The sequence below is a fragment of the Cnephaeus nilssonii genome (genome assembly GCF_951640355.1).
Source record: "Cnephaeus nilssonii genome assembly, chromosome: 15".
In the NCBI taxonomy this organism is placed as follows: Eukaryota; Metazoa; Chordata; class Mammalia; order Chiroptera; family Vespertilionidae; genus Cnephaeus; species Cnephaeus nilssonii.
Window position 1 is genome coordinate 12,867,847 of NC_137086.1, and position 27,475 is coordinate 12,895,321.

At 53.4% G+C, this 27,475-nt stretch overlaps 1 protein-coding gene across 1 annotated transcript in view; it reads left to right on the forward strand.

Annotated features, from left to right (window-relative positions):
- Positions 1 to 27,475, forward strand: part of PLB1 (phospholipase B1) — a 130,679-nt gene that overhangs the window by 97,003 nt on the left and 6,201 nt on the right. Inside the window, exons 40-57 of the mRNA XM_079792562.1 lie at positions 335 to 435; positions 1,497 to 1,578; positions 2,273 to 2,377; positions 3,638 to 3,733; positions 4,246 to 4,317; positions 10,157 to 10,222; positions 12,632 to 12,692; positions 13,538 to 13,596; positions 15,131 to 15,198; positions 15,462 to 15,505; positions 15,720 to 15,819; positions 18,703 to 18,754; positions 20,156 to 20,236; positions 21,759 to 21,821; positions 22,351 to 22,445; positions 23,782 to 23,863; positions 24,828 to 24,932; positions 25,444 to 25,539. Of these exons, the coding sequence (XP_079648688.1) occupies positions 335 to 435; positions 1,497 to 1,578; positions 2,273 to 2,377; positions 3,638 to 3,733; positions 4,246 to 4,317; positions 10,157 to 10,222; positions 12,632 to 12,692; positions 13,538 to 13,596; positions 15,131 to 15,198; positions 15,462 to 15,505; positions 15,720 to 15,819; positions 18,703 to 18,754; positions 20,156 to 20,236; positions 21,759 to 21,821; positions 22,351 to 22,445; positions 23,782 to 23,863; positions 24,828 to 24,932; positions 25,444 to 25,539 (1,428 nt within the window). The remainder of the gene's footprint in view (positions 1 to 334; positions 436 to 1,496; positions 1,579 to 2,272; positions 2,378 to 3,637; positions 3,734 to 4,245; positions 4,318 to 10,156; positions 10,223 to 12,631; positions 12,693 to 13,537; positions 13,597 to 15,130; positions 15,199 to 15,461; positions 15,506 to 15,719; positions 15,820 to 18,702; positions 18,755 to 20,155; positions 20,237 to 21,758; positions 21,822 to 22,350; positions 22,446 to 23,781; positions 23,864 to 24,827; positions 24,933 to 25,443; positions 25,540 to 27,475) is intronic.

A 27,475-nucleotide genomic window follows, 5' to 3' on the forward strand; every position in this document is an offset into this window, starting at 1 on the left:
GTCCGGACCTGCTCAGCAGAGTTAGTCCAGCTTGGGCTAGAGGGAAATGGTCAAGGGCTAATGTCTGGCAAACAGGGTACCTATCCCACTGAACTTAAAGCTAACAGGTTTGGGTTCACTAACTGGTGGCTGAACGGGGCTGAACTCGCAGCATTTAGACTTGGGTCTGCCACCTCATCCCATCCCAGGGGCTGCCCTTCACACCGCAGCCATGGGGCGCACGGCCGGCAGGATCCTAGGTGAAAGCCCAGTGTCGGCGCTTCCCCGACCTCCGCTCAGCAGCTGGAGGGAGGAGCCCCTGGAGCCCCGCTCTCACCCCCCGCCTTGTCCTCAGGTGCCGAGGGCCCTGGTCAACCTTGTGGACTTCATGAGCCCCAGTGTCATGCGGCAGGTGTTCCTGGGAAACCCAGACAAGTGCCCCGTGCAGCAGGCCAGGTAAGCAGGTGCTGGCTGCCCTCGGCTGCAGGAGCGCTCACCCCTGGTCTGGCTCGTGCAGCGGTAACTCCTTCGGGTCGTTGTGACTTGGTCTGTTCATGTGTCCAAGTCTGTAAAGGGGGCCTTGTGCCAGGACCACCCCTTTTTGAGAGGTTAGAGCCATGATTCACCCCTTATCCAACCTCAGGGTGTCAGCAGGGTGTCTGTGACATGGGGGAACCCCAGGGAAGAGGCCAGCTGGGGCAAAGGCTAGTGCTTGAGAGACAGGTTGCCCCAGCCTGTGGGGGGACAGCATTGGATGGTAAAACGGAAGCAGAAGATACCTTATATGTTCACTTATTTATGTAACAAATACTTGGACAGAACTTACTGTGAACGAGGCACTGTCCTGAGTGCTTTAGAGATAGTGTCTCTCTCTTTTTAAAAAAAATTGATTTCAGAGAGGAAGGGAGAGGGAGAGGGAGATAGAGACATCAATGATGAGAGAGAATCATTGATCAGCTGCCTCCTGCATGACCCCCTCCCCCACCCACTGGGGAGGGAGCCCACAGCCCAGGCATGTGCCCGGACCAGGAATCGAACCATGACCCTCCTGGTTTATAGGTCAACACTCAACCACTGAGCCACACCATCTGGGCTGATAACATGAAGTGCATTTCATGGGCACGAAATAATTCATAACAAAATAAACGACATACTGGGCACTAGTGCCAACTAAGGAGGTTTCTGAGGGCCTGAGCACGGGAAGCCCAATACCAAAGGATGCATGTTTATTTTATTCATAAAAATTAAACACTGCACTTGCCTAAATTCATTCTTTCGGTGTAATTTGCTTCTGGCCCAGCGCCTGCAGAGCGCTACTCGTGCTCTGTTAATACCAGAGGGTGCTCGTCCGTGCATCCTTGGGACCCGTGTCAGGCCTGAAACCCGCCCCTCAGCACGTGCGTCAGAGCCTCAGGCACGGGTGCTCCTAAGCCCGGGCTCAATGAGCCGCCGGTGCAGCGGAACCAGCCCCTGACCGGAGCTCCGGCTCCGGCCCTCCTGCCTCCCTCTCTGTGCAGCGTTTTGTGTAACTGCGTGCTGACCCCTCGGGACAGCTCCCTGGAGCTGGCCAGGTTGGAAGCCATCACCAGAGCCTACCAGGTGAGACAAGAAGGACACCATTTGGTGTGCTCCCCCCCGCCCCCCACCCCCCCCACCCCCGCACAATGAGCACACCTGCCCAGAGCCCCCGAGGGGAGGGAGGCACACAGGGGAGGGAAGAGCTGTTCAGGGTTTGAGGGAGGACTTCACCATCTAGGCCCCTTCCTCTGACCCCCCAATTCCCCCGCCCCCGGCCTGGCTGAGGCGTCTCAGGCACCTGGTTGGAGTGGGTTCAAGGGAGTCTAGGTGGCCAAGCCCCATGGCCCAAGGCTTGGCCTGAGGAGGGCAAAAGCCTTGGATACCTCACGGGATACCCTTCCCCTCCCCCGTACCTGGGGGCCCAGCTGCCCCCTCAGCTCCTCAACAGGTGGAGAGGTTGCAGGTCCCCAGCCTGGGGGCTCTTGGGAGACCCTTCCCAGGTTTCTATTCCTCGTGGAACGGTCTGCCTGGCCCTTCAGAGCTTGCAGGTCACTTAAAAGCAAAACAAAGAGGTGACCCAACCTGTTTCCAATTCTCTGGAAAGAGCTTTGCAATCAAGTGTGTTTGCCTGCTCAGCTCCAGGGAAGGACTGAGTCAGCGCCACCACCCCCATTTCCCAGGGCGGTGGCGCTCTGCCCACCACTCCCACCCTTGCCCCATGGGCTCTTGGGCCACCGGGGGCCTGTGCTGAAGGCACCCATGGGTGTGTCCCCAGAGCAGCATGCTTGAGCTGGTGGAGTCCGGCCGCTACGACACGCGGGAGGACTTCTCTGTGGTGCTGCAGCCCTTCTTCCACAACACCAGGCTCCCCGTCCTGGAGGTACGTCCCTGCCCCGCCCACGGGGCTCCCGGAGGGAAGAGGAACGTCCAGGCAGAAATGCCACGTGCTTCCACGAGAGAGTGAATCAAGTGGGAGAGACACGGGCAGCTCTCCAGGTGCGGGTCTGGTGAGCACAGCCTCCTGGAACAGCTGAGCTGCATGCTCAGAACCAGCCTGATGTGGGAACGCAGCCTCCGTTTTATTGAGCATCTACTAGGTGCCAGGCACTGTGCTTGCCACAAGTACCTTTGGAGGTGAGTTTTATTATCCCCCTAGAGCGGAGGCTCAGAGATGCGAAGTAGCCTTCCTGGAATCATAGAGGAAATACAGGACACAGAGGCAAGATTTGAACATGTCCAGCTCCAGAATACTCCCTTTCTGCCACATACACATGGCACTGTAGTCACAAAGGAGGGCTCTGAGCATTCAAGTTCTACCCCTGCTTGCTTTGCACCTGACACTCCCACTCTGAGCAGAAGAGCTGTGAGTGGACTCAGGTGGGGACTTGCTTCGACTCACCTGGGTGTCCATCCTAAGGGCCTCACCTGACCGGAGGGAGCTTTGAGCAACCTTGAGTGCCTCAAGAAAGAGGAAGGTGGCACACTGCCCTGGTACTGGCTTTGCCCAGGCCTGCCCTGAGGGTGGGTCCCATTCTCCCCACCAAGTCCACCGGGACCATCTGGTCAATGGCTGGGAAGTAGCTTTTCCCATCTGGCTGGCCAAGACTTCCTTAGGGACTAGATCTCATGCCCCCAAGCATGGCATGGGCTAGGGCAGTGGTCGGCAAACTCATTAGTCAACAGAGCCAAATATCACCAGTACAACGATTGAAATTTCTTTTGAGAGCCAAATTTTTTAAACTTAAACTTCTTCTAACACCACTTCTTCAAAATAGACTCGCCCAGGCCGTGGTATTTTGTGGAAGAGCCACACTCAAGGGGCCAAAGAGCCGCATGTGGCTCGCGAGCCGCAGTTTGCCGACCACTAGGGTAGGGCATCACACCAATGTGCCTAAAAACAAATAGGACACTTTTTTTGTTAAATAAGGGAAATTGTGGGGCCAGAAGGACGATGGGGTTTGGGGTCACCCAAGACTATTGATCTGTGGGATTGCTCTGATCTCCCTCTTGAGGTGATCAGGCCCTGCCCAGTGGCTCGGAGCACCCCCAGGTGAGAAGGGTGTTGAGGCCAGTCAGCTGTGGCTCCCTCTCCACCCTCAGCGCCAACAGGGTCTTGAGGAAGTCTGTTTCTCTCCTCCAGGATGGGCGCTTGGATATGTCTTTCTTCGCCCCCGACTGCATCCACCCAAGTCAGAAATTCCACTCCCAGCTCTCCAGAGCCCTTTGGGTCAATATGGTAAAGTAAGGGGTCCCTGTTTCTCTGGGGTCCTAGTCTAGAGCAGAGCACCAGCCCCCATAGAATGGAGCTAGTTCTCGGCCTCCCTTGGCCAGCAGGGTGCAGAGGAGCAGTGGCTGGCACATGTGTACACGTCTGTGGACTTGAAAATACAGAGTCCTTACGATCCCAGGAGTAGCCACACCCTCTCCTCTGTGCTGATGAGGGACTCTTTGCATGAATGCAAAGCAGAACCCTCACGTATACTCACCATCTTCTATGTGCCAGGCACTCACATAGGCTTCTCATTGAGGCTTCTCAACAGCCCTGCTACATTATGAATGTATGAGGAAGCCGAATCCCAGAGAAGCTGAGAGACGTGCCCAATATCACACAGCTGGCAAGTGGCAGAGCCAGGAGTGGAAGCCAAAGCCCCTTACATGGAGCTGGGAGCCTTCCCAGGGCAGGGAGATGTTCATTTCCGTGTAAACAAATGAGTACACCTGTGTCTCTCTCTCTCCTTCCCCAATCAGCTTGAACCCCTGGGAAGGAAAACGGATACCCTGGACCTGACAGCAGATATACCCCTCCCCTGCCCCACACAGGTAATGAGGGAGGACCCGCTGCATTGCTCTCCAGGAGCCCAGAGCTCTGACCCCGCCCTTCCCCCTTCATGCTCCTCCCAGCTTCCTCCTTGCCCATCTTGCCCGTCAACTGGAAGCAGATGGACTTTGGAGGATGGAAGGATGTCGATGAGAATGGAAAGGGGAGAAGCACTTATTTCTTTGGGTTGAGGATGAGGGTGGGGAAGTGAATTCTTGAGCAGGGGAGTCAGGAAGCCAGAAGGATGACAAGAAGGCTCCTTTTAGCAGCGGCACGTGAGGCAGATAGGAAAGTCAGGCTGAAGGTGGAGGCCAAGCGAGAAGCCAGCTGGTCAGAAGTTGTGGTCAGTGGCTGTAGAGCCTGAATGGGGAGTTTCCAGCAGAAAGAGGGTCAGAGGACAGCCCGGGAGCTGTGTGGAGAAGGGCACGTCGCAGTGGCCTTTGTGAGGGCTCGGGTGAGGAATCGGCTCCTTTTAAGGAGGGAATGTATGTGGTTGTTCAACTTGATCTCGGGCCTAGGGTAGGGGCAAGTTCATGTTCCCACTGCCTTCAGCTCTCCCGGCCTGGCCCTGTCTCATGACTTTTTAACCAAATAAGGCCGAGGCCCGAGAGCCCTCAGTGGCAATAGAAGCAGAGGGGCCTGACCCAATCTGGGACGCTGGGTTCCCTCCTGGGTCGGCTGCATCACCAGCTCCCACCCTCCCGGCAGGACAGGGAATGGCCCTGCAGCTCCCCCATGTGTCTGCCAGGGCTCCAGAGAGGGTGGCAGCCCTTCCGGGACCCCCGCACCCTGTCTGCTACCTTCCTTACCCCAGTCTGCAGCCCAGGCTCAGCCCCTGTGCCATCAGCCTTGTCCGGAGAGCAGGAGTGATGGGAAGAAGGAATGCGGAAGTGAGGGCAGTGGCAGCAGAGGGCTCGGTTGCTGGGTCTGGTTCTTGGAGCAAAGGAGCTAGTCCAATGATGTAACAACCAGTGCTCGTGGATGCCTCCACTCAGAGGCCAGCTGCTGGCCCAAAGGTGGGGGAGGCCCAGAGGACTGTGCTGTGCCAGCTGTAAATGGTCTAATGCTAAGTCCTGAGCATGGCCAAGGGATCCTCGGGGAGGAGCCAGGCAACCTCTGTAGTGGGGGTACTTGGGGACTCAGAGCAGAGACTGTAAACCATGCTGGAGGTAAATCCTATATAATAAAAGGCTAATATGCAAATCGACTGAAGGGCCAAATGACCAGTTGCTATGACATGCACTGACCACCAGGGGGCAGATGCTCAATGCAGGAGCTGCCCCCTGGTGGTCAGTGTGCTCCTACAGGGGAGCACCGCTCAGCCAGAAGCCAGGCTCACGGCTGGCGAGTGCAGAGGCGGTGGGAGCCTCTCCCACCTCCACAGCACTGCTAAGGATGTCCCAACTGATGGCTTAGGGGACCGGGCCTAAGCCATCAGTCAGACATCCCCTGAGGGCTCCCAGACTGCGAGAGGGTGCAGGCCAGGCTGAGGGACCCCCTCCCTGAGTGCACGAATCTCTAGTGCACCAGGCCTCTAGTGTTTCAATATTTTTACACCCATATGGTCACACTGAGCATCAGCCACGGATGTTCACTCTGCCCATTCAACCTTCCATTAAATAGTAAAAGTGATAACAGCCCATTCCAGGGGTCTGTCGTTGCTCTTCCTCCCCACAAACGTTTATTAAGTACCAGGTTGGAGCCTCGGCACTGGGTCACCATGGGCCTCAAGGGGACCTGTGTCACTCTCTAACCCCGGCAAGGAGCCCCGACAGGGTGCCGCTCCACCAACACTCAAGCCACGGTGGGCTCTGCTCCTCCTCCTGGCTGAGCCTTGGTGAGCAGAGGAGAGCAAATCCAACCTCCTGGAGCCCTAGAAGCCCAGCCTGGAGGAAGCGGTTGCCAGGCAACCCCGGGGCCCATTCCCAAAGGCTCCATCTGTCAGCTAGCCCCATTTCACCGCACCAGGCAATGTAGCATTCTGTGTTCCTCAGGTCCCATCTGCTCCCTCCCGTGTGCCCGGGAGCTATATAAAGTCCACCAGCATCTCAGTGTGAGCTGACAGGGGCCAGGCAGCACGTATTTTAGTGCTAGCCGTGTCTAAACATAGAGGCGACAGGCAGGACCCAGCCGGGAGGGATGCGAGCGATGGGGAGCTTTCTCAGACTCCTCCCTGCTCCTCCCCTGCCCCAGGCAACTGCAAGTGCATTCTGCCCGGCCAGGTCGGGCCCTTAACACTCCATGGATTTCTAATGGACTTTCGGGTTGGACAAATGATTTCACAGCCAACTTTTGAACAGTCACTCTGTGGACTGTGACGATGGTCCCTTCCTGCCTTCCTCGCCTAACTCAGGAAGCTGGCGGTGGCTCCTCGGGCTTGGAAGAAAGCTTTGAAGACCAGCCCCGTCCTTTCTAAGCTCTTGCTCTCTCTAAGCATTTGACGGTTAACCCTCTCCTCCATGAGTTTCCTGGATGCGAAAGCACCTCATTGTTCTGTTTTCTAGTTGTTGCCCCTTCTTCTCTCTTTTTAAATTTTTATTTATTGAATTTTTTTTAGAGATTGGGGGAGATTGACTTGTTACATCTATTTATGTATTCATTGGTTGATTCTTGTATGTGCCCTGACTAGGGAATCTGCAACCTTGGCTTTGGGAACGACACACTAACTGAGCTATCCAGCCAAGGCGCTTGTCTGTTTTAATGACCCTCTTCTCTTCTTCCAGCCTAGCAAATGTGGACATTCTCCAATCATGTCTCAGCCCTGTTCTCTCATCTCTCTCCCCCCATCCCCTCACTCCGAGATTTGCCGATTCCCGGGGCTTCCTGTTAAATTCCTTTGCACGAGACTCCCCAGTCTGTGTCTTCATTTCTTTCTTTCCCAAACTCCCCTCTGTCTGTCTAACCCCTGAGAGCCGTTTCCCCCTGGATGCTCTCTATGCTGCAAGGTCACTGAGACTGCAGCGTAAAGGAATGAATGGTCAGGGTATCCGCTAAGCAGGGAAACCAGAGAGAGGCACAGAGAGAGGCAGAGAAAGAGAAACCAAAATCACCTCCAGCGATATCACAGCCAGTCTTTTATTTTTGAAAACGCGGAGGTTTGTTGGATTCCATTCTGCGTACTGTTTGATGGTGTTTCTATTTTGAATGACACGTGGGGGACACTGTTACCTTCTGAATGCTTTGGACTTCTCAATCTCCTGATCCTGCCCTGACCTCACCATCACCTCAAACTCAACAAGCTCTCATTCAAAAGCTCATTTGTGAGTATGAAGTGTTAGAATAGGAACTAAATATCTGTCTTCCCAGACTCTGTGCTCCTTAGGGCTTTCCTGTTTCTGCCACTGTCGTGGTTTCCACCATTCTACAGGCATGGAACCTCAGGCAGGACCCTACCCGATAGGAGTCCTCCCAGTGCTCCTCCCACCTGCTTTCCATTCTCCCCCTTCCCCGCCCCCCTTAGCACTTTGCATGTTAAAGGTTACCTGGTCCTACCTTCCCGTCATAAAACGACAGAGAGTTCTATAACCTTAGGATCTCAGCGGGAGGGCCTTGGAGTCCTGTTGATGTGACTCTCGTTGGATAAATGAATTCTTCTACCACATCCTCCCAAGGCATCACCACAGCCTCTACTTACACGTCTGTACTCTCCGGGCGGTGGCTGCCCATGAACAGGTTGTGAAATTAGCCTCGTAGGTCATGAACCAGCCCAACTGGGATGGGATGGGATGTCAGAGGTCATGGCTGCTATGTCCTCCTCCCTCCCACCACCCTTCCCCGATCTTCTCCTCAGCTCCCTGAGCTGTTTACGGCAGAGCAGCCTCACAAGCCCTGCCTCACGGAGTAGGCACGCCTCCTTGGAGCACGGCCCTCTCCAGGGGGGTGCCCAGACCTGCCTGTACACGCTGGTTTGGTCTGAGCAGCACAGACAGAGAGCCAGAAGCACCACTCCTTCACGGTGGAACTTTAAACCTGGCGACACAGCCAAGACGAACGTGACCTTTTCCCGAAGCCTCTGACGCCTGGTGCTGACTCACGTCAGGTGGCTGTCCTGGCTCTGCCCCCACCCCCAGGCGGGCCACACCATCTTTGCAAAGACTTCCTTGTGCTGGAATTGAATGGGCTTCACCTTCTGCTCACTGGTGTTCCCAACAGAGCCTAAGAGAGCCAATCAGATCAAACGATGGGCTCTCTCCTCCATGGCATCCGCTCAACTCCGGGCCTGTAAGCCACTCTGACTCATGCACGTACCAGCAGCCTCTGGTCAATAAAACAAGCCCCGGGCGCCCGGCCACCCGTCTGCCACTGCCCTGGACCTGTTCTTGTGGTTCCTGCTCTGGCCTCACTCCCTGCTGAATCCCAGTGTCTCCCTGACCTCTGACCCTTTGACTCAGTTGCCCCTCTCTGGCCCCTCTCCCAACCCTTGGAGCGGATGACCAGACACACTCTCCGGTTTGACATTCAGCACCTCCAGGGGAGCAGGGTGCGCCTCTGCCCTCTGGTTCTTCCTGTGCTTATCACTCTGGGACTAGCTCCAGGCCCCAGACCCTAGGCCCAGTCAGGGCTCCCTTGAAGTGGGGGGGGAGAATGTTAACTAGAGACCCACCCCCTGCTGGTCTGGTCTTTGAGAACCGTACATCCCCAGATCTTACGGCCATTCCTCCCCAATCACGGCACCATGGCACACTATTCTTGGACGTTTCACCGCCGCCTGGCAGCTTCTCACGCTCTCTGTCTGCCTGGGTTGGACACCTCCTCCTATCCTCCCCTCATCCTAGCACTCAGCACGGTGCTCTGAACATGGAGGGGCCGGGGGGGGCGCAACGAAAGTGGGCCAGTTATGTATAGGATGCTCCCAGATTGCCCTCGTGCTGGCGAATGCTCGGGGGACGCTAAGTAACATGAGCCGGAGACAAGCCTGGTTAGCCGTGGGGACACGCCCGCGTAAGGCCTCTCTGCCTCGCTGTTGCAGGTGGTCCGGGCGCCCTTCCTGGCCTCGGCCCTGAGCACTCCTCCGGCCCGTGTGTCAGCAGGAACGCTGACACTCAGGAGGAAGGAGAGACGCGTGTGGTGCCCAGGGAGCCAGGGCCCGTGTGGGGGGCTGGGACTTTGGCGCATGTAGATTCGGTCCTTCAGGGTGTCTGCTGAGTCCATTTTCCTCTCCCTCGGTGTCTGACCTCACAGGGCCTGGCAGTGTGAGGAATGGAACCAGGCCGTCCCTGGTCAGCAGGGCCTGCCCAGGCAGGTCAGGCCCTGTTCTCACTCACTACTTGCTCAGTGCCTGGAACAGACCCCTCGCTCACTCGGGGCCTCGGTTGCTCCTCGTCTGTAAAAATGGGGGTTTCCAAGGGCTGCGAACTCAGATCTGATGCCCGGCAGGAACATGATGGTGGGAATGGGATCGGGATGCGAGAGAGGCAGCGGCAGGGCCAGCACCGAAGAGAGCCTGTTCCTTCTGAAACGAGGGGGAAAGAAGACATTAAAGGCAAACTGATAATCATAACACTTTTTATAAAAGAAAAAAATTGCTATAATGTGAATCTCTTGCCAGAGAAATTGCAAAGGAAAGAAAACAGATCAGTGTGATGATTAGGGAGATGTTCTTAGATCCCTGAATAAAACATACATGACCCTTTTTTAGGCCTTTCCTTTATCCCTCGCCAAAGATGATATGAAAAACCCTCTAAGGCATGAACAAAATTATGTTTACACAGTTCTTCCTATTTGAGTGCAGAAAACTCACATAAAATAAATCTAGAGGACAGGATTATTAGTTCTTATCTTTCCTGAGCTACCTCTGATATTGTCAGATAACCTCTCCTTGTGGTTTCTTTTCTCTCTCAGAATGAGCCTTTCCTGAGAACCCTCCGGAACAGTAACTACACATACCCCACCAAGCCTGCCATCGAGGTAACTCCTGACGCACGGCTGCCTCTCTCGGGGATAACCATTTCCACCTGCCAGTGACTCGGGGTGGGATGGAGGTCTCAGAGTGTTAGCTTAAGCAGAAATGTGCCCTTCTTACATACTGAAAATGGAAATGTAAAAAAAAAAAAAAAAAAAAAAAATCCCCTGAACCACAGAGCTCCAGGATTGTCCTAACATGTTCTCCGGAGCTTACCTGACATTAGCAGCCGACAAGAGGAAGTGCCCATGGATCAGTTTTCTTTGACCTTTGTACAAACATCATTTCTGATTAGGCAACTGAGCTTTGCAAAGGATGAAGGGGAGGCAATAGGTATGATGTGCCACTGACTTCCTGAAAGGTGGAAGCCGAGTGGAAAGAATCTCAATTCCAGGGGCCGGGCCCAACAGGAAGCTGATGCATTATCTAGGTGGGTCCCGAGCCTGGTTGGGTTCCAGTTAATGGTACTGGCTCTGAGGAACCCCAAGGATTCAGGGCCCACGGCTTTAAGGATTACTACTCCAAAGATGATGGCCTAGAGCAGTGGTCGGCAAACTGCGGCTCGCGAGCCACATGCGGCTCTTTGGCCCCTTGAGCGTGGCTCTTCCACAAAATACCATGGCCTGGGCGAGTCTGTTTTGAAGAAGTGGCGTTAGAAGAAGTTTAAGTTTAAAAAATTAGGCTCTCAAAAGAAATTTCAATCGCTGTACTGTTGATATTGGGCTCTGTTGACCACACCAGGCCTATCCTCTGTCTTATGAGCCTTTGCTTCTGCTGCTAGAAGAGTTCGAAACCCAGCCCTACAAGGTGTGGTTTTTTCAATAACTTGCTATTTTAGCCACAGACAGACAACATCATTATTACCTGGGAACTCATTAGAAATGCAAAGTCCTGGACACCACCCCAGTCCTACTGGACCAGCATCTGCATTTAACAGGACACCAGGGTATTGGGCACACTGCAGTGTGGGGTTCTTCCCTGTGACAGACCCCAACTGTGTCTCTTAATTTGTACGGCACCTGCTTGTCTCTGGCTCACCAGCTGGCTGCGATAGTTCTGAAGTACTCACAGCTATAGAACATTTTTTAAAATGTCCCCCAATATTTGTCATAGGCACAACAAGCACATTCTTGACTTGAGTAGAACATCCACACAGAAGAAGGAATCCATGCGTGTGGTGAATTGAGCAATTCCTTGGAATAAACTGAATTATATCAAATTAAGCAAATAATATTTAAAAGAAGTTTCATTTTGCTCCCTGGTGAGAAGAATGTTTTAAGAAGGCTTGTCTTTGTCATAATCTGATTAAAGCAGAAGAAATGAGCTTCCAAAACCTCTGTGGAGAATCAGCCAACCAGTCAGTGCCTGTTTGTGGAGCCCTACTGTGCGCTCAGCACTGGGCTTGTCCCTCAGGCCATCTTGGGGACATGCAGGTGTTTGCACCTCTGGGGAGGAAATTCTGTTTCTCCCCCAGCTTACTGGTATTGGTCATTTCTGTGCCCTCTGCTTCCCACCCATCCCTTCCTCCAGCACCTGGAAAAGGTGCTCTTTATTTTTATTATTATTAATAATATTATTATTATTATTATTGATTTGAGAGGGGGCGGGGGAAGGAAGAGGGAGCGGAAGGGAGAGGGAGAGATTTGTTGTTCCACTTATCTATGCATTCATTGGTTGCTTCTTGTATGTGCCCTGACCAGAGATCAAACCCACAACTTTGGCATATCTGGACAATGCTCTAACAACTGAGCCACCCGGCCAGGGCAAGGTGCTCTGTATTTTAGAGACGAAGAAAGAAGGAATTTGACTAAAAGTACCCAGGTTACAGGCATTAATTTTTACAAATACAAGGAAATGGTTGGCTATTAAGTTAAATATCCAAAAAGATATACACATGTGCAGGGGGGAAAAATGCAGAAACCAGGGACTCTGCAATTGTAAAAATGTCATGTTCTTATTCTAATTATTGTTTCGGCTCTGGCATCCTAATTAGTGTCCATTAGCTTAATGTTAAATAACAATACCAAAACCCAGCTGTAATCTCTTATTAGGCGTCCAGAAATGTGCTCTCTGGGAGACCCCCTGTAGCGTGAATGACTGCGCTGTTTCTCCCCTGCTTTGCCAGGACTGCTGGCTCCACTTAAGAGTGGAGATAGTGGAGATGGGAAAGACTGTTGCATGTGCGTGTGCGCCCACCATTATGTGTTTTGCGCATAGGGATGGGCAGACACCCATTTTCTCCTCTTTCATTTCCGTCGTAGACCATCTACAACTAACGGATCCTTCCCTCACATGACCCCCTGCAGTGACATAGTTCTAGCCGCCACCAAACGTTCCATAGCTAGTTCTCGGTCCGAAGCTAACTTCCCTGCACAATGAGTGTTGGGCGTTGTGTCTTTCCTCCTTTGATTTAGAACTGGGGCAGTGACTTCCTGTGTATGGAGTGGACTCCGTCCAACAGTGTTCCCACCTCGGGTGAGTGAAAACGTCATTTTCCACGTCACTCAAGGGCCTTGCTAAGTGTCCAGGTGGTGGGAGACCCTGCAAGCACATCCTGGAGCCTTGAGCGGGCCTCGCCCATTCCCACGCAATGCAGGCCTAGATCCGGTGCAACCCGCGAATAGCTGGCCCGCGAGCCCTGCCGGCTGCCAGCCTCTCCACAAATCACACTTCTCAGGTCCACTGAGTCCCTGTGGCAGTCCCTCGGGCCTCCCTGCCCTGTGAGGTAGGGACAGTCAGGGATTGGGGTCCTCTCTGCCTACACTCATGACCCCCGCAGCTGGGACTTTCCTGGACCGCTCCAGTGGGAATCTGGCTCCTCTCAGGATGGACGAGGCCATCAAGGTCGTTACCTTCAGTGCCTTGGTTCCTCTAATGCAGTGGTTCTCAACCTTCCTAATGCCTCGACCCTTTAATACAGTTCCTCATGTTGTGGTGACCCCCAACCATAAAACTACTTTTCGTTGCTACTTCATAACTGTAACTTTGCTATTGTTATGAATCGTAATGTAAATATCTGTGTAAATCAATCTGAGAACCGCTAGCAGGGTCGCCTAAGACCATCGGAAAGCACAGATATTTACATTACAATTCATAACAGTAGCAAAATTACAATTACGAAAACAATTTTATGGTTAGGGGTCACCACAACATGAGGAACTGTATTAAAGGGTCGCGGCATTAGGAAGGTTGAGAACCACTGTCGTAGGCGGAAATAGTATAGTGATGACCTGCGGGACTACAGCAGAATCTCAGTCAAGTTTGTGCTTTAAAAGAAAGACCTCCCCCTGACCATCCATCCCTTTGCCTGTCTATCCTAGTCCATGAGCTCCGACCAGGAGACATCAAAGTGGTGGCCGCCCTGGGTGACTCGCTAACTGTGAGTACTGAACCGCGCCAGGCACGGGCACCCGCCAAGCCCTGTGCGGAATCAACTCTTCCTCCGCACTGCCTCTGCGTTTGGCTGGCACTAGTGAGAACCCACCTGTGTCAGGCACTGAAACACAGCCAAGCAGCCAGAGGACATCACCAGGCAATCTATAATGCTCTGCCCTCTGCCCTTCCACAGTCTCGCTCAAACACCACCTCCCCCAGGAAAAGCCATATACCTACACATACCCCTTGCCCCATTGTCCCCAAGCATTTTGTCTCTGCTAAGGTACTCAGCCAAACCTGCCTGCCTGTATCAGGAAACTCACCTCCATCTACCGGACTCACAGAGTGGTGGTCTTACCCACACCTGCCCAGCGGCCCCTCACCCCATTTGAAGATGTGTTCTTTGGGGCAGAGGGAGCCCAATTCCTGCACATAGCACAGTTTCACCAAGTGAATCCTATTAGCCAACTATTTAGCTTACTGCTGTGTGCACTGTGCTAGCAATTCTGAGGGGAAAGAAGGATGAGACATAGCCGTAGCCCTCGAGAAATCTATTCAACTGGGAAAACAAGGAATGTACACAGAAGAAGCTACATAATCATATAGATGACATACAGGCCCTTTTTTTAAAAAAAAAAACACAGGTATTTATTTCTGTAAAAACAAACAACTTCTCCCCAGGTGTGTGAATGTGTTTTAATTTTGGTATGATTAGCTTTGGTGGCGTGTGTATGTGAGTCAGGGGTGAGGAGGGGATGGGGCAAGATTAGTGGGGTAGATGATTAATTTTTAAAAATCTTTGCATTGTTTCACTAGTTATGGTGACTATGCATTATTTTTATAAGATTTGAAGAGGAATCCCTCTCTCTTTTTTGAGATAGGGCGTTTCGAGGAAGTTTTATAAAGGAGACAAAACTGGCAAAGGTCTTAGAGAATGAATTCAGCACCGGTCCAGGGCCCTCATGTTTCAGGTCAACTTGCTTAGACCTGGAGATTTGTGTGGACAGGAAAGGAGAAGGTGAAGGAAGGAAGGAAAGTGGAAACCAGGTTATGGTGAACTCAGGAAGCTGGTAAAGGGGTTTGGCTTTGACCCTGTGGGTAAGGGAGACCCACTGAAAGGTCAGGGTCAAGGGGAGGTGTGAAGACAAGGTGAGCTCAGAAGAGCAGCCGGACAGCTGGTGAGAAGATGGAGACCGTGGGGTCAGGTCAGAGGTCATTGTGTCGTCCACAGCGAGAAGATGACAGTCTCACCTCAGAATATGGCAAAGAAAGAGGTGGGAGCTAGAGAGTGTGGGAAGGAAGGATCTTGGTTCTAGAACCATGCTGGTTGTATGTAGAGGATTGGGGAGTCAGGACGACTCAGAGGTTACGTGGCCTGGAGAGGAGCTGGTACATTTTCAGAAAAGGTCCATCCAGGCCCCGGCTGCTACACGAGGGCACAGGGAGCTTCCCAGTGCCCCCCCCCCCCGCCCGCCCCCCCTCCCCCCCCCCCCCCCGCCCCCAGAGGCTGCAGCCTGCTTTCTCTTTGCCTTTCGCAGACAGCGGCGGGAGCCCGCCCCGGCAACTCCAGTGACCAGCTGGTGTCCTGGCGGGGACTGTCCTGGAGGTGAGGATGTCCCCACTTCATTTCTCTGGGTGACACCCCCCCCCCCACCAGAGGCCATGAGTGGTGTTTCCCTGTCAACCCTGCGGAGGCGAGGCCAGGCTCCATGGCCCGGCGCCGAGATGCAAAGGCCCTGGTGCTCCCGCTGGTCCTAAGGGTGATGGGAATCCCGTACCCGGGGCAGACTCTCTGGTTCTGACTCAGAAATATGACGACCTGTGGAGCAGCAGGCCGGGCGGTTTGAACAAATGTGTTTCTCTCCCCAGCGCTGGAGGGGATGGGGTCTTGGAGACCCACACCACGCTGCCCAGTAAGTAACAACATCAGAGGCATCATCACTGTGGCCACAACAGCCCCTCGCTGAGGCCAGGGCCTCCCCTGAGCAGCAGCAGAGGAGTTATCTGCAAGGAGGGAAGTCCACCAGCCCCGAAAAGACCCCAAACCGCCCTGACCCCCACCTGAGCCCCGACGCTGCACATCCACCTCCCACTCACCTGTGCTGCCTGCTTTCTCCCTCTGAAAAGACATTCTCAAGAAGTTCAATCCTCACATCCTCGGGTTCTCCACCGGCACCCGGGAGGACACGGCAGGACTGAACGTGGCTGTGGAAGGCGCCCGCGCTCGGTGAGTGGACGTGGGCACGGGCGGGAGAGAGGAGGGCGGGCTGGGAAGTCAGGGTGGGAAATGGGGGAGGCGAGGAGGCCGGGACCTGGGAGCCTGGCCCCAGGTGAGCAGTAATCGCTGCCGGGCACCGAGCACTTCTGCGTGCCTGGCCCTGAGCTGACCATCACGTGGGTGATCTCCTGTGACCTCACACCCTTCAGGGTGGGCACCAGCATGAGGACACTGAGGCTTAGAACGTTTCCCGAACGGTCCAAGCTTAGCAGCGAAAGTTACCAGAGGACCCAGGATCAGACCTGGCTGACTCGGGGCCTTTAGCTCCCTGCCCGGCAGAGGTTCAGCGAACTTCTCAGGGACTCGGTGTGTGACCCCATGGGCAGCCCCCTCCCTCTCCCCCCTCGCCTCGGATCCTCCCGTGTGGATTCTGAAAAGGCTGTTATTTTGACATTAGGGAGTGAGGTGTGCGGCCCGGGGAACAGCAGGGTAGTTGTTTGTTTTCACTCCGGTTTCTGTTGTTGACAATAATTCAGATAATTAAAGCTGAAATGCCTGGCAGAGTTCATTGATTTTCTGCACCGAACGTGCTGGGTGTTTGCCTTTAGCAGGATGGCTGCACTCCGATCACCAAGGAAACGCCGCTGCCCTGACTCACTGTGTTTACAGGAGCCTTCCTTCCAGTCGAGTCGGGAGGGCCCCACGCTCTGCTCTGCTCGGCTCGGCCCGGCCCTGAGACACAGGAAGCCATGTCAGTTCCTCAATGTCATAAGCAGGAGGAACTCATTTTTCTGCAAAAAAAAAAATCTGGGCTTCGTGGGGTCAACATCTAATTACTGTTATGACTATTATTATTACCACCATTGTCGTCATCATCATTGTCGTTTCATTATTATTCACAGCCCAGGCTTCATTCACCAGGATGTGATTCTTCCGTCTGTTGACGTTTTAGCCCCTTTCTCGCTTCACTTCTCTCCCTGCCTTTTCTATTTTACTGCTCTAAGGTGGTTACTAAACGATACAGAGAAGTCAAAAGGTGAACTCCCTCCCTACAAAGGGCTTACTGTCTAATGAAGCAAACAAATAATGTTTGGGGGGAAATGTTGAGTTTGGCAACACTGCAGACTGAAATGATTTCGTACTTTGGAGTGCAAACCAAGAGGATAGAAAAGTGTAGCGTGAGGACTAGGCAGTCTCAATACAGATGCAGAAGGGACCTGAGAAATCATGCATCCAACCTCTTCCTGTAAAAGGTGAGGAAAATTCAGCCCTGGCAGGGTCAGGTAGCTTGAGTGAGCTCGTGCAACAAGTTGGTAGCAGAGCTGAAAGGAGAACGCTGGTCCTGTAACTCCAAGAGCAGGGCTAGAAAAGGAAACGGAGGAGGCATGGATGAATGAGCTCAGCGGAGAGAAGGCTCACAGGGAAGGTGGGACTTGCTCTGAGCCTGAGGAACATGGCTGGGAAGAGAGGAGGAAGTGGGCGTTCCTGACTTCCCCTAGTGCTCACGTGAGCTTATCGCCCATGAGTTCCCCTCGTCACATCTTGAACCTATTAAAAGGTTATGGGAACTTCTGTGGTCACCTTTAACCAGGTCAGGCTTCCTTTATAGCTTTCCGATGTCCCCACCGATACCAGGACTGCGTGGGTGTGGCCCTGGGTGTATAAATGAGACACAAGGGCAGGGAAGGTGTCATGTTTGCTCGGCCACGTGCCCAGCTCATTGTGGGCATGCAGAGATTTTAAATGGCCACCCTGTACCAGCAACTGTTCCTAAGACTTCTTCCAAGGAACCCTCTATTGGCTATATCTCTTTGCTGACATAATTTCTCATATACATACTTTAAAAATAATTTAAAAGGCGTAACTGACATACAGTACACTGTCATTAAAAGTCTGCAGTTTGATGTTTTGTACATGCATATGCCTGTGAAACCATCACTGCAATCAAGATGATAAACACACCCACCACCCCCAAAAGTTTCCCTGTGCCCCTTTGTAATCGCTCCCTCTTGCCCCTTCCTGTCTCTACCGCACTCCAGGCAACCACTAACCTGCTTTTTGCCTCTATAGAAGAGTCTTAATTTTCTAGAATTGCATGTAACTGAAATCATAGACTATCGATGCCTTCGTGTCTAACCTTTCAGCCAGCAGAATTATTTTGAGATGCATCCATGCTGTTGTTTGTATCGGTAGTCCGTTCGTCTTGATTGCTGAGTAGCGTTCCAATGACACGCAGGTCTCTTATCCGGAGTATTCGTTGCCTTATTCATAGCGGACATCGGGAGGTGAAGGGAGAAGGAACCCTGTCCTTTTTTGTCTCCCCAGCCTGTCTTGCTGGGAGGGGAAAAGTGAGGAGAAGGAGAATGGTGTGGAAAGAGAAGAAAAACAAAAGGATTAAAGGGCAGGGAGTGGGGCTCAGAAGTGAGGGCTAACGGAGCCGGGAAGCCTGAAGGGGAACGCTGAGGGATCATTGAGGGCTGTGGCTTTTTTTCAAATACACAAAAGGCTATTTTTAAAGCGGGCAGCCGATTACGAAGAGACCAGGCTCAGCTTGCAGTGAAAGCACTGGGTGAACTGTAAGGGCGCTTCCCTGCTGGGGAGGTTGAGCAGATGCCACCTCACGTGGCCAGGAGGACGGGCCGACAGGAAGAGGTGGTGGGATCAGACGAGCCTCCAGCAGGGTCTGGGTCCATGTGGCTCCGAGGCCATGGCAGACCTCTGATTATTGCTCGGCTGAAATTTCTTAAGAATCAAGCCTTTCAATGCATTCTGAAGGAATAAACTTAACATAGTGTGAGTCTTTCGGAAACACATCCTTGCTAGGCCAGACTCCTGCCGCTTGAGCCCTTGCTCCTGGGCCCACTCTAACCATCCCTCTCTTCTCCTGCCTAGGGACATGCCAGCCCAGGCCCGGGACCTGGTGGCGCGAATGAAAAACAGCCCTGTGAGTACAGGACCCGGGTCTCCAGCTGGGGTGGGTCAGTGGCTCTAAGAGACCCCCACGTACGTCCCACTGCAGCTCCTGCTCCAGGCATGTCCACAGGAGGGGCCAGAGGAGCCACAAGAAGCAGGCCCTGCCCCCTGCCCCCAGGGTGGGCAGCAGAAGGGAGAGATGGAGCAGAGAGCTGGGGATTGTGGTGTTGGCCTCCAGCAGCTTCCCCCTTTAGGGAGCTGGCTCTGCAGAGCCCTATTATGTAAATGCTGGTTCTAAAAATAGGCCTCTCATTCCAGTCCTTCCTCCTTCCCGATCCCAGCCCCTCACAACCTTCTCACTAGTAATTTCTTTTTTAATGCTCTGTGTTTATGCCTTGGAATCCAGCTCCTGGCGGGACTCCTATTATGGTGGTGGCTGAGTGGAAAGCGGCTCCTTGGAGGGCCCCTCAGCCCCCACCCCACCTCTGAGTCCCCGCATGGCTCCTCTCCGGGCCCCACCTTGGTCTACCCCCTGCTCCCACACCTGGTCTACCCCCCCGCTCCCACACCTGGTCTACCCCCCGCTCCCACACCTGGTCTACCCCCCGCTCCCACACCTGGTCTACCCCCCGCTCCCACACCTGGTCTACCCCCCGCCCCCCGCTCCCACACCTGGTCTACCCCCCCGCTCCCACACCTGGGCTACCCCCTGCTCCCACACCTGGTCTACCCCCCGCTCCCACAGCTGGTCTACCCCCTGCTCCCACAGCTGGTCTACCCCCTGCTCCCACACCTGGTCTACCCCCTGCTCCCACACCTGGTCTACCCCCTGCTCCCACAGCTGGTCTACCCCCTGCTCCCACACCTGGTCTACCCCCTGCTCCCACAGCTGGTCTACCCCCTGCTCCCACACCTGGTCTACCCCCTGCTCCCACAGCTGGTCTACCCCCCGCTCCCACACCTGGTCTACCCCCTGCTCCCACACCTGAAGAGCCCTCCCAAGAGGCAGCTCTGGGTTTTTGCTTCCAGCTGCATCTTTTGCCCTGGCTCCTCAGAAGGCCTTAATGCACTCCACTGCACATGGGACTGCAGCTTTCTAAAGAGGATTTCAAAGGGAAATAGTCTCCTGCAGTGTATGAGCAGATACATGTATACACCTGTACGTTCGTCTCCCTTTCCCCCCCGCCTCTCTCTCTCTCTCTCTCTCTCTCTCTCTCTCTCTCTCTATATATATATATATATATATATATATATATATATATATATACATATATATATCTCCCTGCTCCAGCATCACAGTGAGGGTGAGCCATCGTCTCTCTACTGTGAGACAGAGAGAGTGAGGGACACTTGGGGGGCTCTCTGGCCAGGGAAGCACCTCCTGAATGTGCCCCCCCACCAAGCGCTAAACCTAGGATCTCTGTCCCCTCAGGAAATCAACCTGGAGAAAGACTGGAAGCTGATCACTCTCTTCATTGGGAGCAACGACTTGTGTCATTACTGCGAGAATCCGGTAGGCCCCTGACCCGCCCCTCGGGGACCAGGGGAGGGAGATGCTGACCGGGGCCCTGAGCTCCCTCGTGGGAGTCACCTTGCCTGCTCTCCAGGCACCAAGTCTGCCCAGGCAGCCTTGGCTCATACATGCCCCATGAGGCCTGGCATTTCCCACTGCGGGGGGCCCCTCGGAGACCAGCTTCATTGGTCTGATTCCAGAAGAGTCTAGAACAGGGGTCCTCAAACTTTTTAAACAGGGGGCCAGTTCACTGTCCCTCAGACCGTTGGAGGGCCGGACTATAGTTTAAAAAAAACAAAAAAAACTATGGACAAATTCCTATGCACACTGCTAAGTCGGCTGCAAAGCAGGACAGGCAGCGGCGGCAAAAACACCCGGCGGGCCGGATAAATGTCCTCGGCGGGCCGCGTGTGGCCCGCGGGCCGTAGTTTGAGGACCCCTGGTCTAGGAGCACCCATGCTGGGCACTGCTAATGGGGTGGCCTCTGTAATGCACACACACTGATTTCTGGTAGCCAGTGGGTAACTTGCGAGGGAGGGACATTATGAGTTAACCAACCTCAGCCTGCCGGCCTGGGAGCCCACCCCGTGCCTAACATTGTTTCTGTGGGGAAACGGGTCCAGACTTACAAACCTTGGGAAGTTGTAACTTTTGGAATACATCTTGTTCTAAGTTGAGGACATCCTGTATTTTATTTGGCCAGAAAAAGACAGCTGCCATTACTCAGAGGTCATGGTAGGATGTTTGACAGGCACAGGCGGGGGGAGAAGCCATTCATCATTCCTTGTGGCTCAGAGACACACCACCGGAGGCTGCATGAGAATTCCTCCCCCCACACACGGGGCTCGCTCTTCCAGCCCCCCCCCCCCCTCTGTTCACTGCCTGGCTGCGCAGACCCTGGAGGCAGAGACACCGCCCCGGGGGGCATTGACCTGTCATTGCATCTTAAACTCAACGGGGTCCCGGAAGCCAGAAGTGACCTCCGAGCCACCTGTGGGCACTTGGGACAGGAAAATGCCTCCGCTAGCCCCAGAATGCCTGTCCCTTGTGTACGCAGGTTTATACTGAGCGTATTTTTGTGAAAAGGACCTGACTGCCACCCCACAGGACTAAGTAGGAAGAGGCTTAACCAGCCTCCAGTCGGAAGATGGGTCAGAGGAGCCCTAAAAGGACCGTAGGCGTTAGGGGGAGCCCATGGGGCCAGCATGGCCATATGGTTGGAGAAGAATGAGGCCGGTGACGGAAGGGAGTGGAGGAGTGGGGGGCCCAGCACGGCCAGGGGCTGCCTGTGGGTCTGAGATGCCACCGAGTCGGGTGAGGGGGGGATGATTCGTGGTGTCTAATAGAGACCCTGTCCACCAGCAATGAGGGCTGGGCTTCTAGCTGGTCCAGGGCCATCAAAGCCCCTCTGCACTCACTCTGCCACCATCGCGGGCGCCCCGGGCCCCCTCGGCTGGGAGCAGACCACTCTCCTCCTCTGAGGAGAGCCCAGGGCTGAGGAGAGCCCCTCCTTTCTTCACAGGAGGCCCACTCCGCCGGGGAATACGTTCGGCACCTCCAACAGGCCCTGGACGTCCTCTCTGAGGTAGGACAGAGCAGCAGCTCGTCCTGGGTCCCCTTTCCTGCTGGTAACCTGCCTGCCGCTCACTCCCCGGGGCTGCTCCCAGGGTGCATCTAGGCAAGTTTGTTCGGGGAGCTGCACGCTGAGCAGAGCCCCGCTGCCAGCAGGCACCGGGACACCGGGTGCCATGGGAGAGGCAGCCGCCGGCTCCTCTGCGGGGACACGCTGACTGGATCAGACTGCATTGCTGGTGGCACAGAGCTTGCCTCTGAAGCCCGTTGGCCTTGTTGGCAGCCAGGCGGTGTGGCTTACCAGCAATGGGACTTCTCCGGATCTCAGTTTCTCAATGCAGAAAGTGGGGCCGATCGAGAAGGTTCAGTGAGATTAATACAAATCGTATTTCCTCTCTGAGGCTCCGTTTCTTTATTGGTAAAAGTGGGGCGGAGGAAGTTGGCTTGTAGATGATCCCTTAGGCTCATTCCAGTAGTCATCAGTGCCCTGCTCCCCCTCAACTGCTTGGGGACTAAGGAAGCCCGCCCCTCTGATCCCACAGCTTCCCAGGGCTTTTGTCAATGTGGTGGAGGTCATGGAGCTGACCGGCCTACACCAGGGCCAAGGCGGGAAGTGTGACATGCCACTGGCAGCTCAGTAAGTACACGGTCCCGGTCCCAGGGTGAGGGCACCCTGGGGAGCAGGGCTCACACATGCCAACAGTGAGACCTATCTAACGGGCAACTAGCCAGGGACTTGCAAAATCACTTGGACAGGCCTCTACGTTATTGAATGCCTACTGTATACACGTCCCTTCCTTTCTCAGGACCTCAGTTTGCTTTTCTATAAAGGGAGACAGACAGACCAAATGACCCTTAAAGCCTCCTGAATTGTCAACGATTCCAAACTCCAGCTCCAGCGAGTTGCTCTGTGTTTGAGAGACAGCAGCGGGCACTGAGCTCTACCTGGCCTCAGATCCTGGCTCTGCCGTTTAGGACCTGTGGGAGCTTGCCCAAACCACCCAACCCTCTCTGTGCTTTCTACTTCTCACCTGTAAAGTTCCTTGCAAAGTAGATGGGACGTCTAGAGGAAATGCATGCTGAGTACTTGGCCCCAGTTGGGCAGGCTCTCGGGAAATAGTAGGTTTTATAATGTCCTTCATAGGGCTGTCCTTGAAAGCCACGGCAAGCTGAGAGTTTCTGTTGGGGGCTAGAATTTATTTAAAGCTCAGCTGTTACCCTGGCAGGAAGTTGCCATCTTCTGAGACTAGAGGGTCTCCCAGAGTTTTGCAATGGGGAGGAGATTCTATAGGGGGTTGAAGGGTCCTATCTGGGGTCCAATGGATTTGGTGGGAAGATGACAAGCTAGTTCCCATTATTGATAGGAACCTAGCCCCCCAGGGGAAGTGGCCAATAGCTGGGGGTATGGCGGGCTCCTCCAGCAAGGTGGTCTTACCTTCCACCTTGTCAAGGCATCTCAAGCTGATTGACCCGCCCTAGCTTCTCAAGAGCCTCCCCACTCTGGAGCTCTGAGAGAGAGTCCCAAGCAGCTGGAGATAGAGACGGGAGGCCTCAGGAACATAAAGGAGAGGGACTGGGCCATCATGGCAGTCTTCACCCAACTCCGTCCCGCTCCCTACCTGGGCATTCTCTGGACAAACCACCGAAGCCACAAGCTTGGGATGGAGCAGCCAGGTGGCAGGGGAATGGGCAGCCTCTCTACACGGAGACCCAGGCATCAGGTGCCAACTCTTCCACATTCTCTCTCAACAAGTACCTGCTGGACCTGGAGGTTCAGTTCTGTGACCTGGGTCCATGAGTCAGCAAGGCTGTGCTGAGGAGGCACCTGGGTGTCATCCCCTTCCCCTGTGAGGCCGCACAGGGCCCAGGCCTCTGTGGGCAGCAGCTTCCTCTGGGTGGGGGGGTCATCCTCCCAGGGGCCCAGAGCCAGGCTGCCCCCAGGGAGCTTCTCCATAGGACTCCTTGCCTTATAGGAGCAACTGCACTTGCTTCAGACGCTTCCAGGAGAACTCCCCGGAGATGCAAGAACTGAAGAAGGTGAACTGGAACTTTCAGGTAGATCTGCACCCCTTCTCTTCCTGCCCCAGGTGAGAGGCACCTTTACTCCAGAGCAAGGGTCCAAAGTCATGTGTTCAGCAGGGCTTTCCTGAAAGCAAGTGCTCCCTAAGGGCAGGTCACAGCCCCTGAAATACTTGTCCAGGTGGATCGAACACCAAGGCTGGGGGGTGGGAGTGAGAAATCTCAGAAGGGAAGCTGAGAGAACTTCCACCTCCCAGCCCCGGGTCAGCCCTGAGAGTTGAGCAGCACTGGGCTCCCAGAGTAGAGGTCATGTGATGGCTGCCATCCCCCACCCTGAGGAGGAGGAGAGCATTTACTGCCTGTTGGTCTTTCTCCCTTCTTAAGAACATAAGGCTTAGCCCCACCCAACGTACTGTCCCCTCCATTGGCATGGCCACTCTGAGCTTTTCTGCAACTTACCCATCTCATGCACAGGGCATGTCGTCTTACCTCTTCTAAGCCGCTTCCCATGAGCAACTTCACCTTCATATATCTCCCCACATCAACTGCAGCCTGCACTTCACTGACCCTACCTGCTGCTCACGGTTTTTTTACATCTTGTCTCATTTTCCCAGTTGGATTATAAGTTCCTTAAGAATAAGCATATCTCATCTATCTCTTTTAGAGTCCATAGTTTTTAAACCCAAAACTATGGACTCTCATCCCCTAAGTTCACAAGCCTTTGGGGGAGCTGGCATTGGACTGGGGCCCATGTGATAATTCACCTCTTCATGCAGTGTGAACAGGGGAAGCCTTCGGCCCAAGCAGTCTGGCCAGCAGCTCAGACCCAGCCTTGCCGAAACGTCAGAGCAGAATTGGGTGGTACTCCTGCCTGCACCCTAGAGCAGCCCCTTTAAGTCCCCTTTGCCTAGGGTGGGCTGGCCTCCATCATGACCAGCCCAAGGCTAGAACCTGTCTGTCCTGGCCAGGAGGGTTGAGCAGCCTCTCTCCTCGTCCTCAGAGTGGTGTCTCCAGGTTCTCCTACTGGCACCAGTACCTGCAGCGTGAGGACTTCACGGTGGTCGTGCAGCCTTTCTTCCAAAACACCCTTGTCCCCCTGAACGAGGTAAGCTGCAGGCATTTCTAGGAGGCACATGTGTGGGGCCATATCTTAGATGGTGTGTTTTCTTCTCTATGTAGGCTTTTCTGTCTGCTTCTCCCTTACCCTTTTTTTATTTTTTATTTTTATTTATTTATTTATTTATTTAGTATGATTAAAACCTAGATTCATTTGGAAAGAAAAGGAGAAATTCATCATTGACCAAGCTCCTGAGGCCTGGCCCTGCTATTTGCTGAATTGGGATAGAAAGGAAATCTTCCTAAATATGTTATTCTTTTTCAACCATTAGGGCAGCGATGCTCAAGGAAAAGGATGGCCTGTGGGTGGCTATAATTCATGTCTGTTTTAAAAAATAAAAATTCAAAATTGGGCAATTTCTTCATCAGTATCTGAGCCATTTATCATCAGCAGAGTTGAAAGAATGAAAGGAGAAATGCCCAGGTCGCCTGCTAGGTGGGCGGGGGCGGGTAGCAGTGCCCTTGTCCCAGGAAGATAATGCCCTTGCCTTTGGTCACAGAGAGGAGGAGCTGACCTCACCTTCTTCTCCGAAGACTGTTTCCACTTCTCAGAACGCGGTCATGCCGAGATGGCCATTGCGCTCTGGAACAACATGGTGAGTGCCTGGGTCCTAGTGGGCTCCTGTCAAAGAGGGCCACCCCAGGATGTCGACAACAAAAGCCTACTGGCTGCCATAGCACCTTTCTCCCCAAAGCTCGGGAGGGTAGCACACGTATTTGTCCTGACAGATCAGATGATTCTATCAGTAATGCCCTAGTACTGTGGGGGGATGATTTTGTAATCAGGTAGACTAGATAAAAAACAACAGTTTCAACCCCTTACCGTGTGACCTTGGGCAAATGATCTCTCTCTGGCCATCTGTATCATCATCTGTAAAAACAATGAAAATGACACAGATCTCAGAAATTGAAGGTAATGTGAAAACAGCACTCAGCATGATAATTAACATTCAACAAATGTCAGCCCCCTCACTCCAGTCTCAACACATTCCCAACTCTTATTTCTTTAAACAGCAAAAAGAAAAGAGCCACCGGCCTGTTTTCCCAGGTTGCCACCTATTCCCATCCTTTCTTAAGGTGGCAAAGGTGACCTTATACAATGAACATACAGCCCAGGGGCCACAGGAACCCCTGGCCTTGCCTCTGCCCTGCATAGCTGGCTACTCACTACTGGACAACCAGCTCCATTTGCACAGGGCAATGAAATGCCTTGCCAGTCCTCTGGCTTCTTTTGCTTTAATCTCAGTGGGTAACCCAATCTCCACCCCCACGTGCATGTTCCCTCATTTCTCCCATGGTGACTAAACAGACTGCACTCCTGCTCCTTTTACTGCCGTTTAGGCCCGCCGTGTCCCTGCCAACCACCACTGTGCAAATATTCCCACACCTGTCAACTCACCCAATAGGTCCAGTATCTCACTCGGCTGACTCACAATATTGACTTTTCCCTTAGCTACACCATCCCTTCTCCTCAGAACAGCACGTAAGCTGGTTTTATCCTTGGCCTACTTCATTGCAGACTCAGCCTTCCTCCACTTTTGTTTTCCATCTGTTGACATCACATTCTACCCACTCGTAAATCTTTCATCACACTCTCAGACCAGGACTCTGAATTTCAACCAAAACATCTTTTAGTTCCTTCCCACCCAACCCTCCACAGGGTAATTGTTTTAATCCAAGTTTGTACAGTTTAAAACGAAAAATCTATGAAAGAAATGAATCAAAGCCCTGTTGTCTTTCAGTGGCTGAGTCATGCAACTTCATTCCTTTTAACCCCCTGCCCCCGCCCCCAAGAAATGGGTTTCTATGCATTTATCCTCCAGAGATCTCAGGGGATTCCAAGAAGGGCCCAGAATTCTAAGCCCTTAGCCTTTCCTTCCCAGCATTTCCTGGTGGCATTCTGAGCCTGCCTAATGCCAGGAGTCTCCTGGGGCTTGATGACTCAAAAATGACAGGGCTCATTGATCTCTTTCTGCATGAATTAAGGATGTAGTTCTGGCCTCTTCCAAAGCAGCTCAGTAGTTCTCCCCATTCACCCAGGTGAGAGGTTTTTATACATAAAGGCAACTGGGAGGGGTTTAGATCTGAAAACAAAAGGTACACACTGCCATGGAGCCATATAGATAACGATACAAGACTGCCCTTGGCTCCCCACCCGTCATTGTCCCAGCCATACTTCGAATTTAAAAAACAACAAAGTAAAACTGGACTAAAACCATCTAAGAATATCTTATCCTTTGCTATATAATTTTGGGAAATAATTATATAGTCCAGTGTTTTCATCCAAAGCCATCTCAGATATAAAGCTATTGCACCACACCAACTTTTCAGAGTATTTTCTTACTGGAATTTTACCCCTAGAGTGACATAAATAAATAACAGACTCTTAGAGGTCATCTGGGCAGAATGCTCTATAACTAAAACACAGAGACATGAAGCAATTTGCCCAGGATCACACAGCCAGTTAGTGGCAGAGCTGGGGTTGGCCGGTGATCCCAGGGAACCCTACGGGTGACCCAACAATTCCACTCC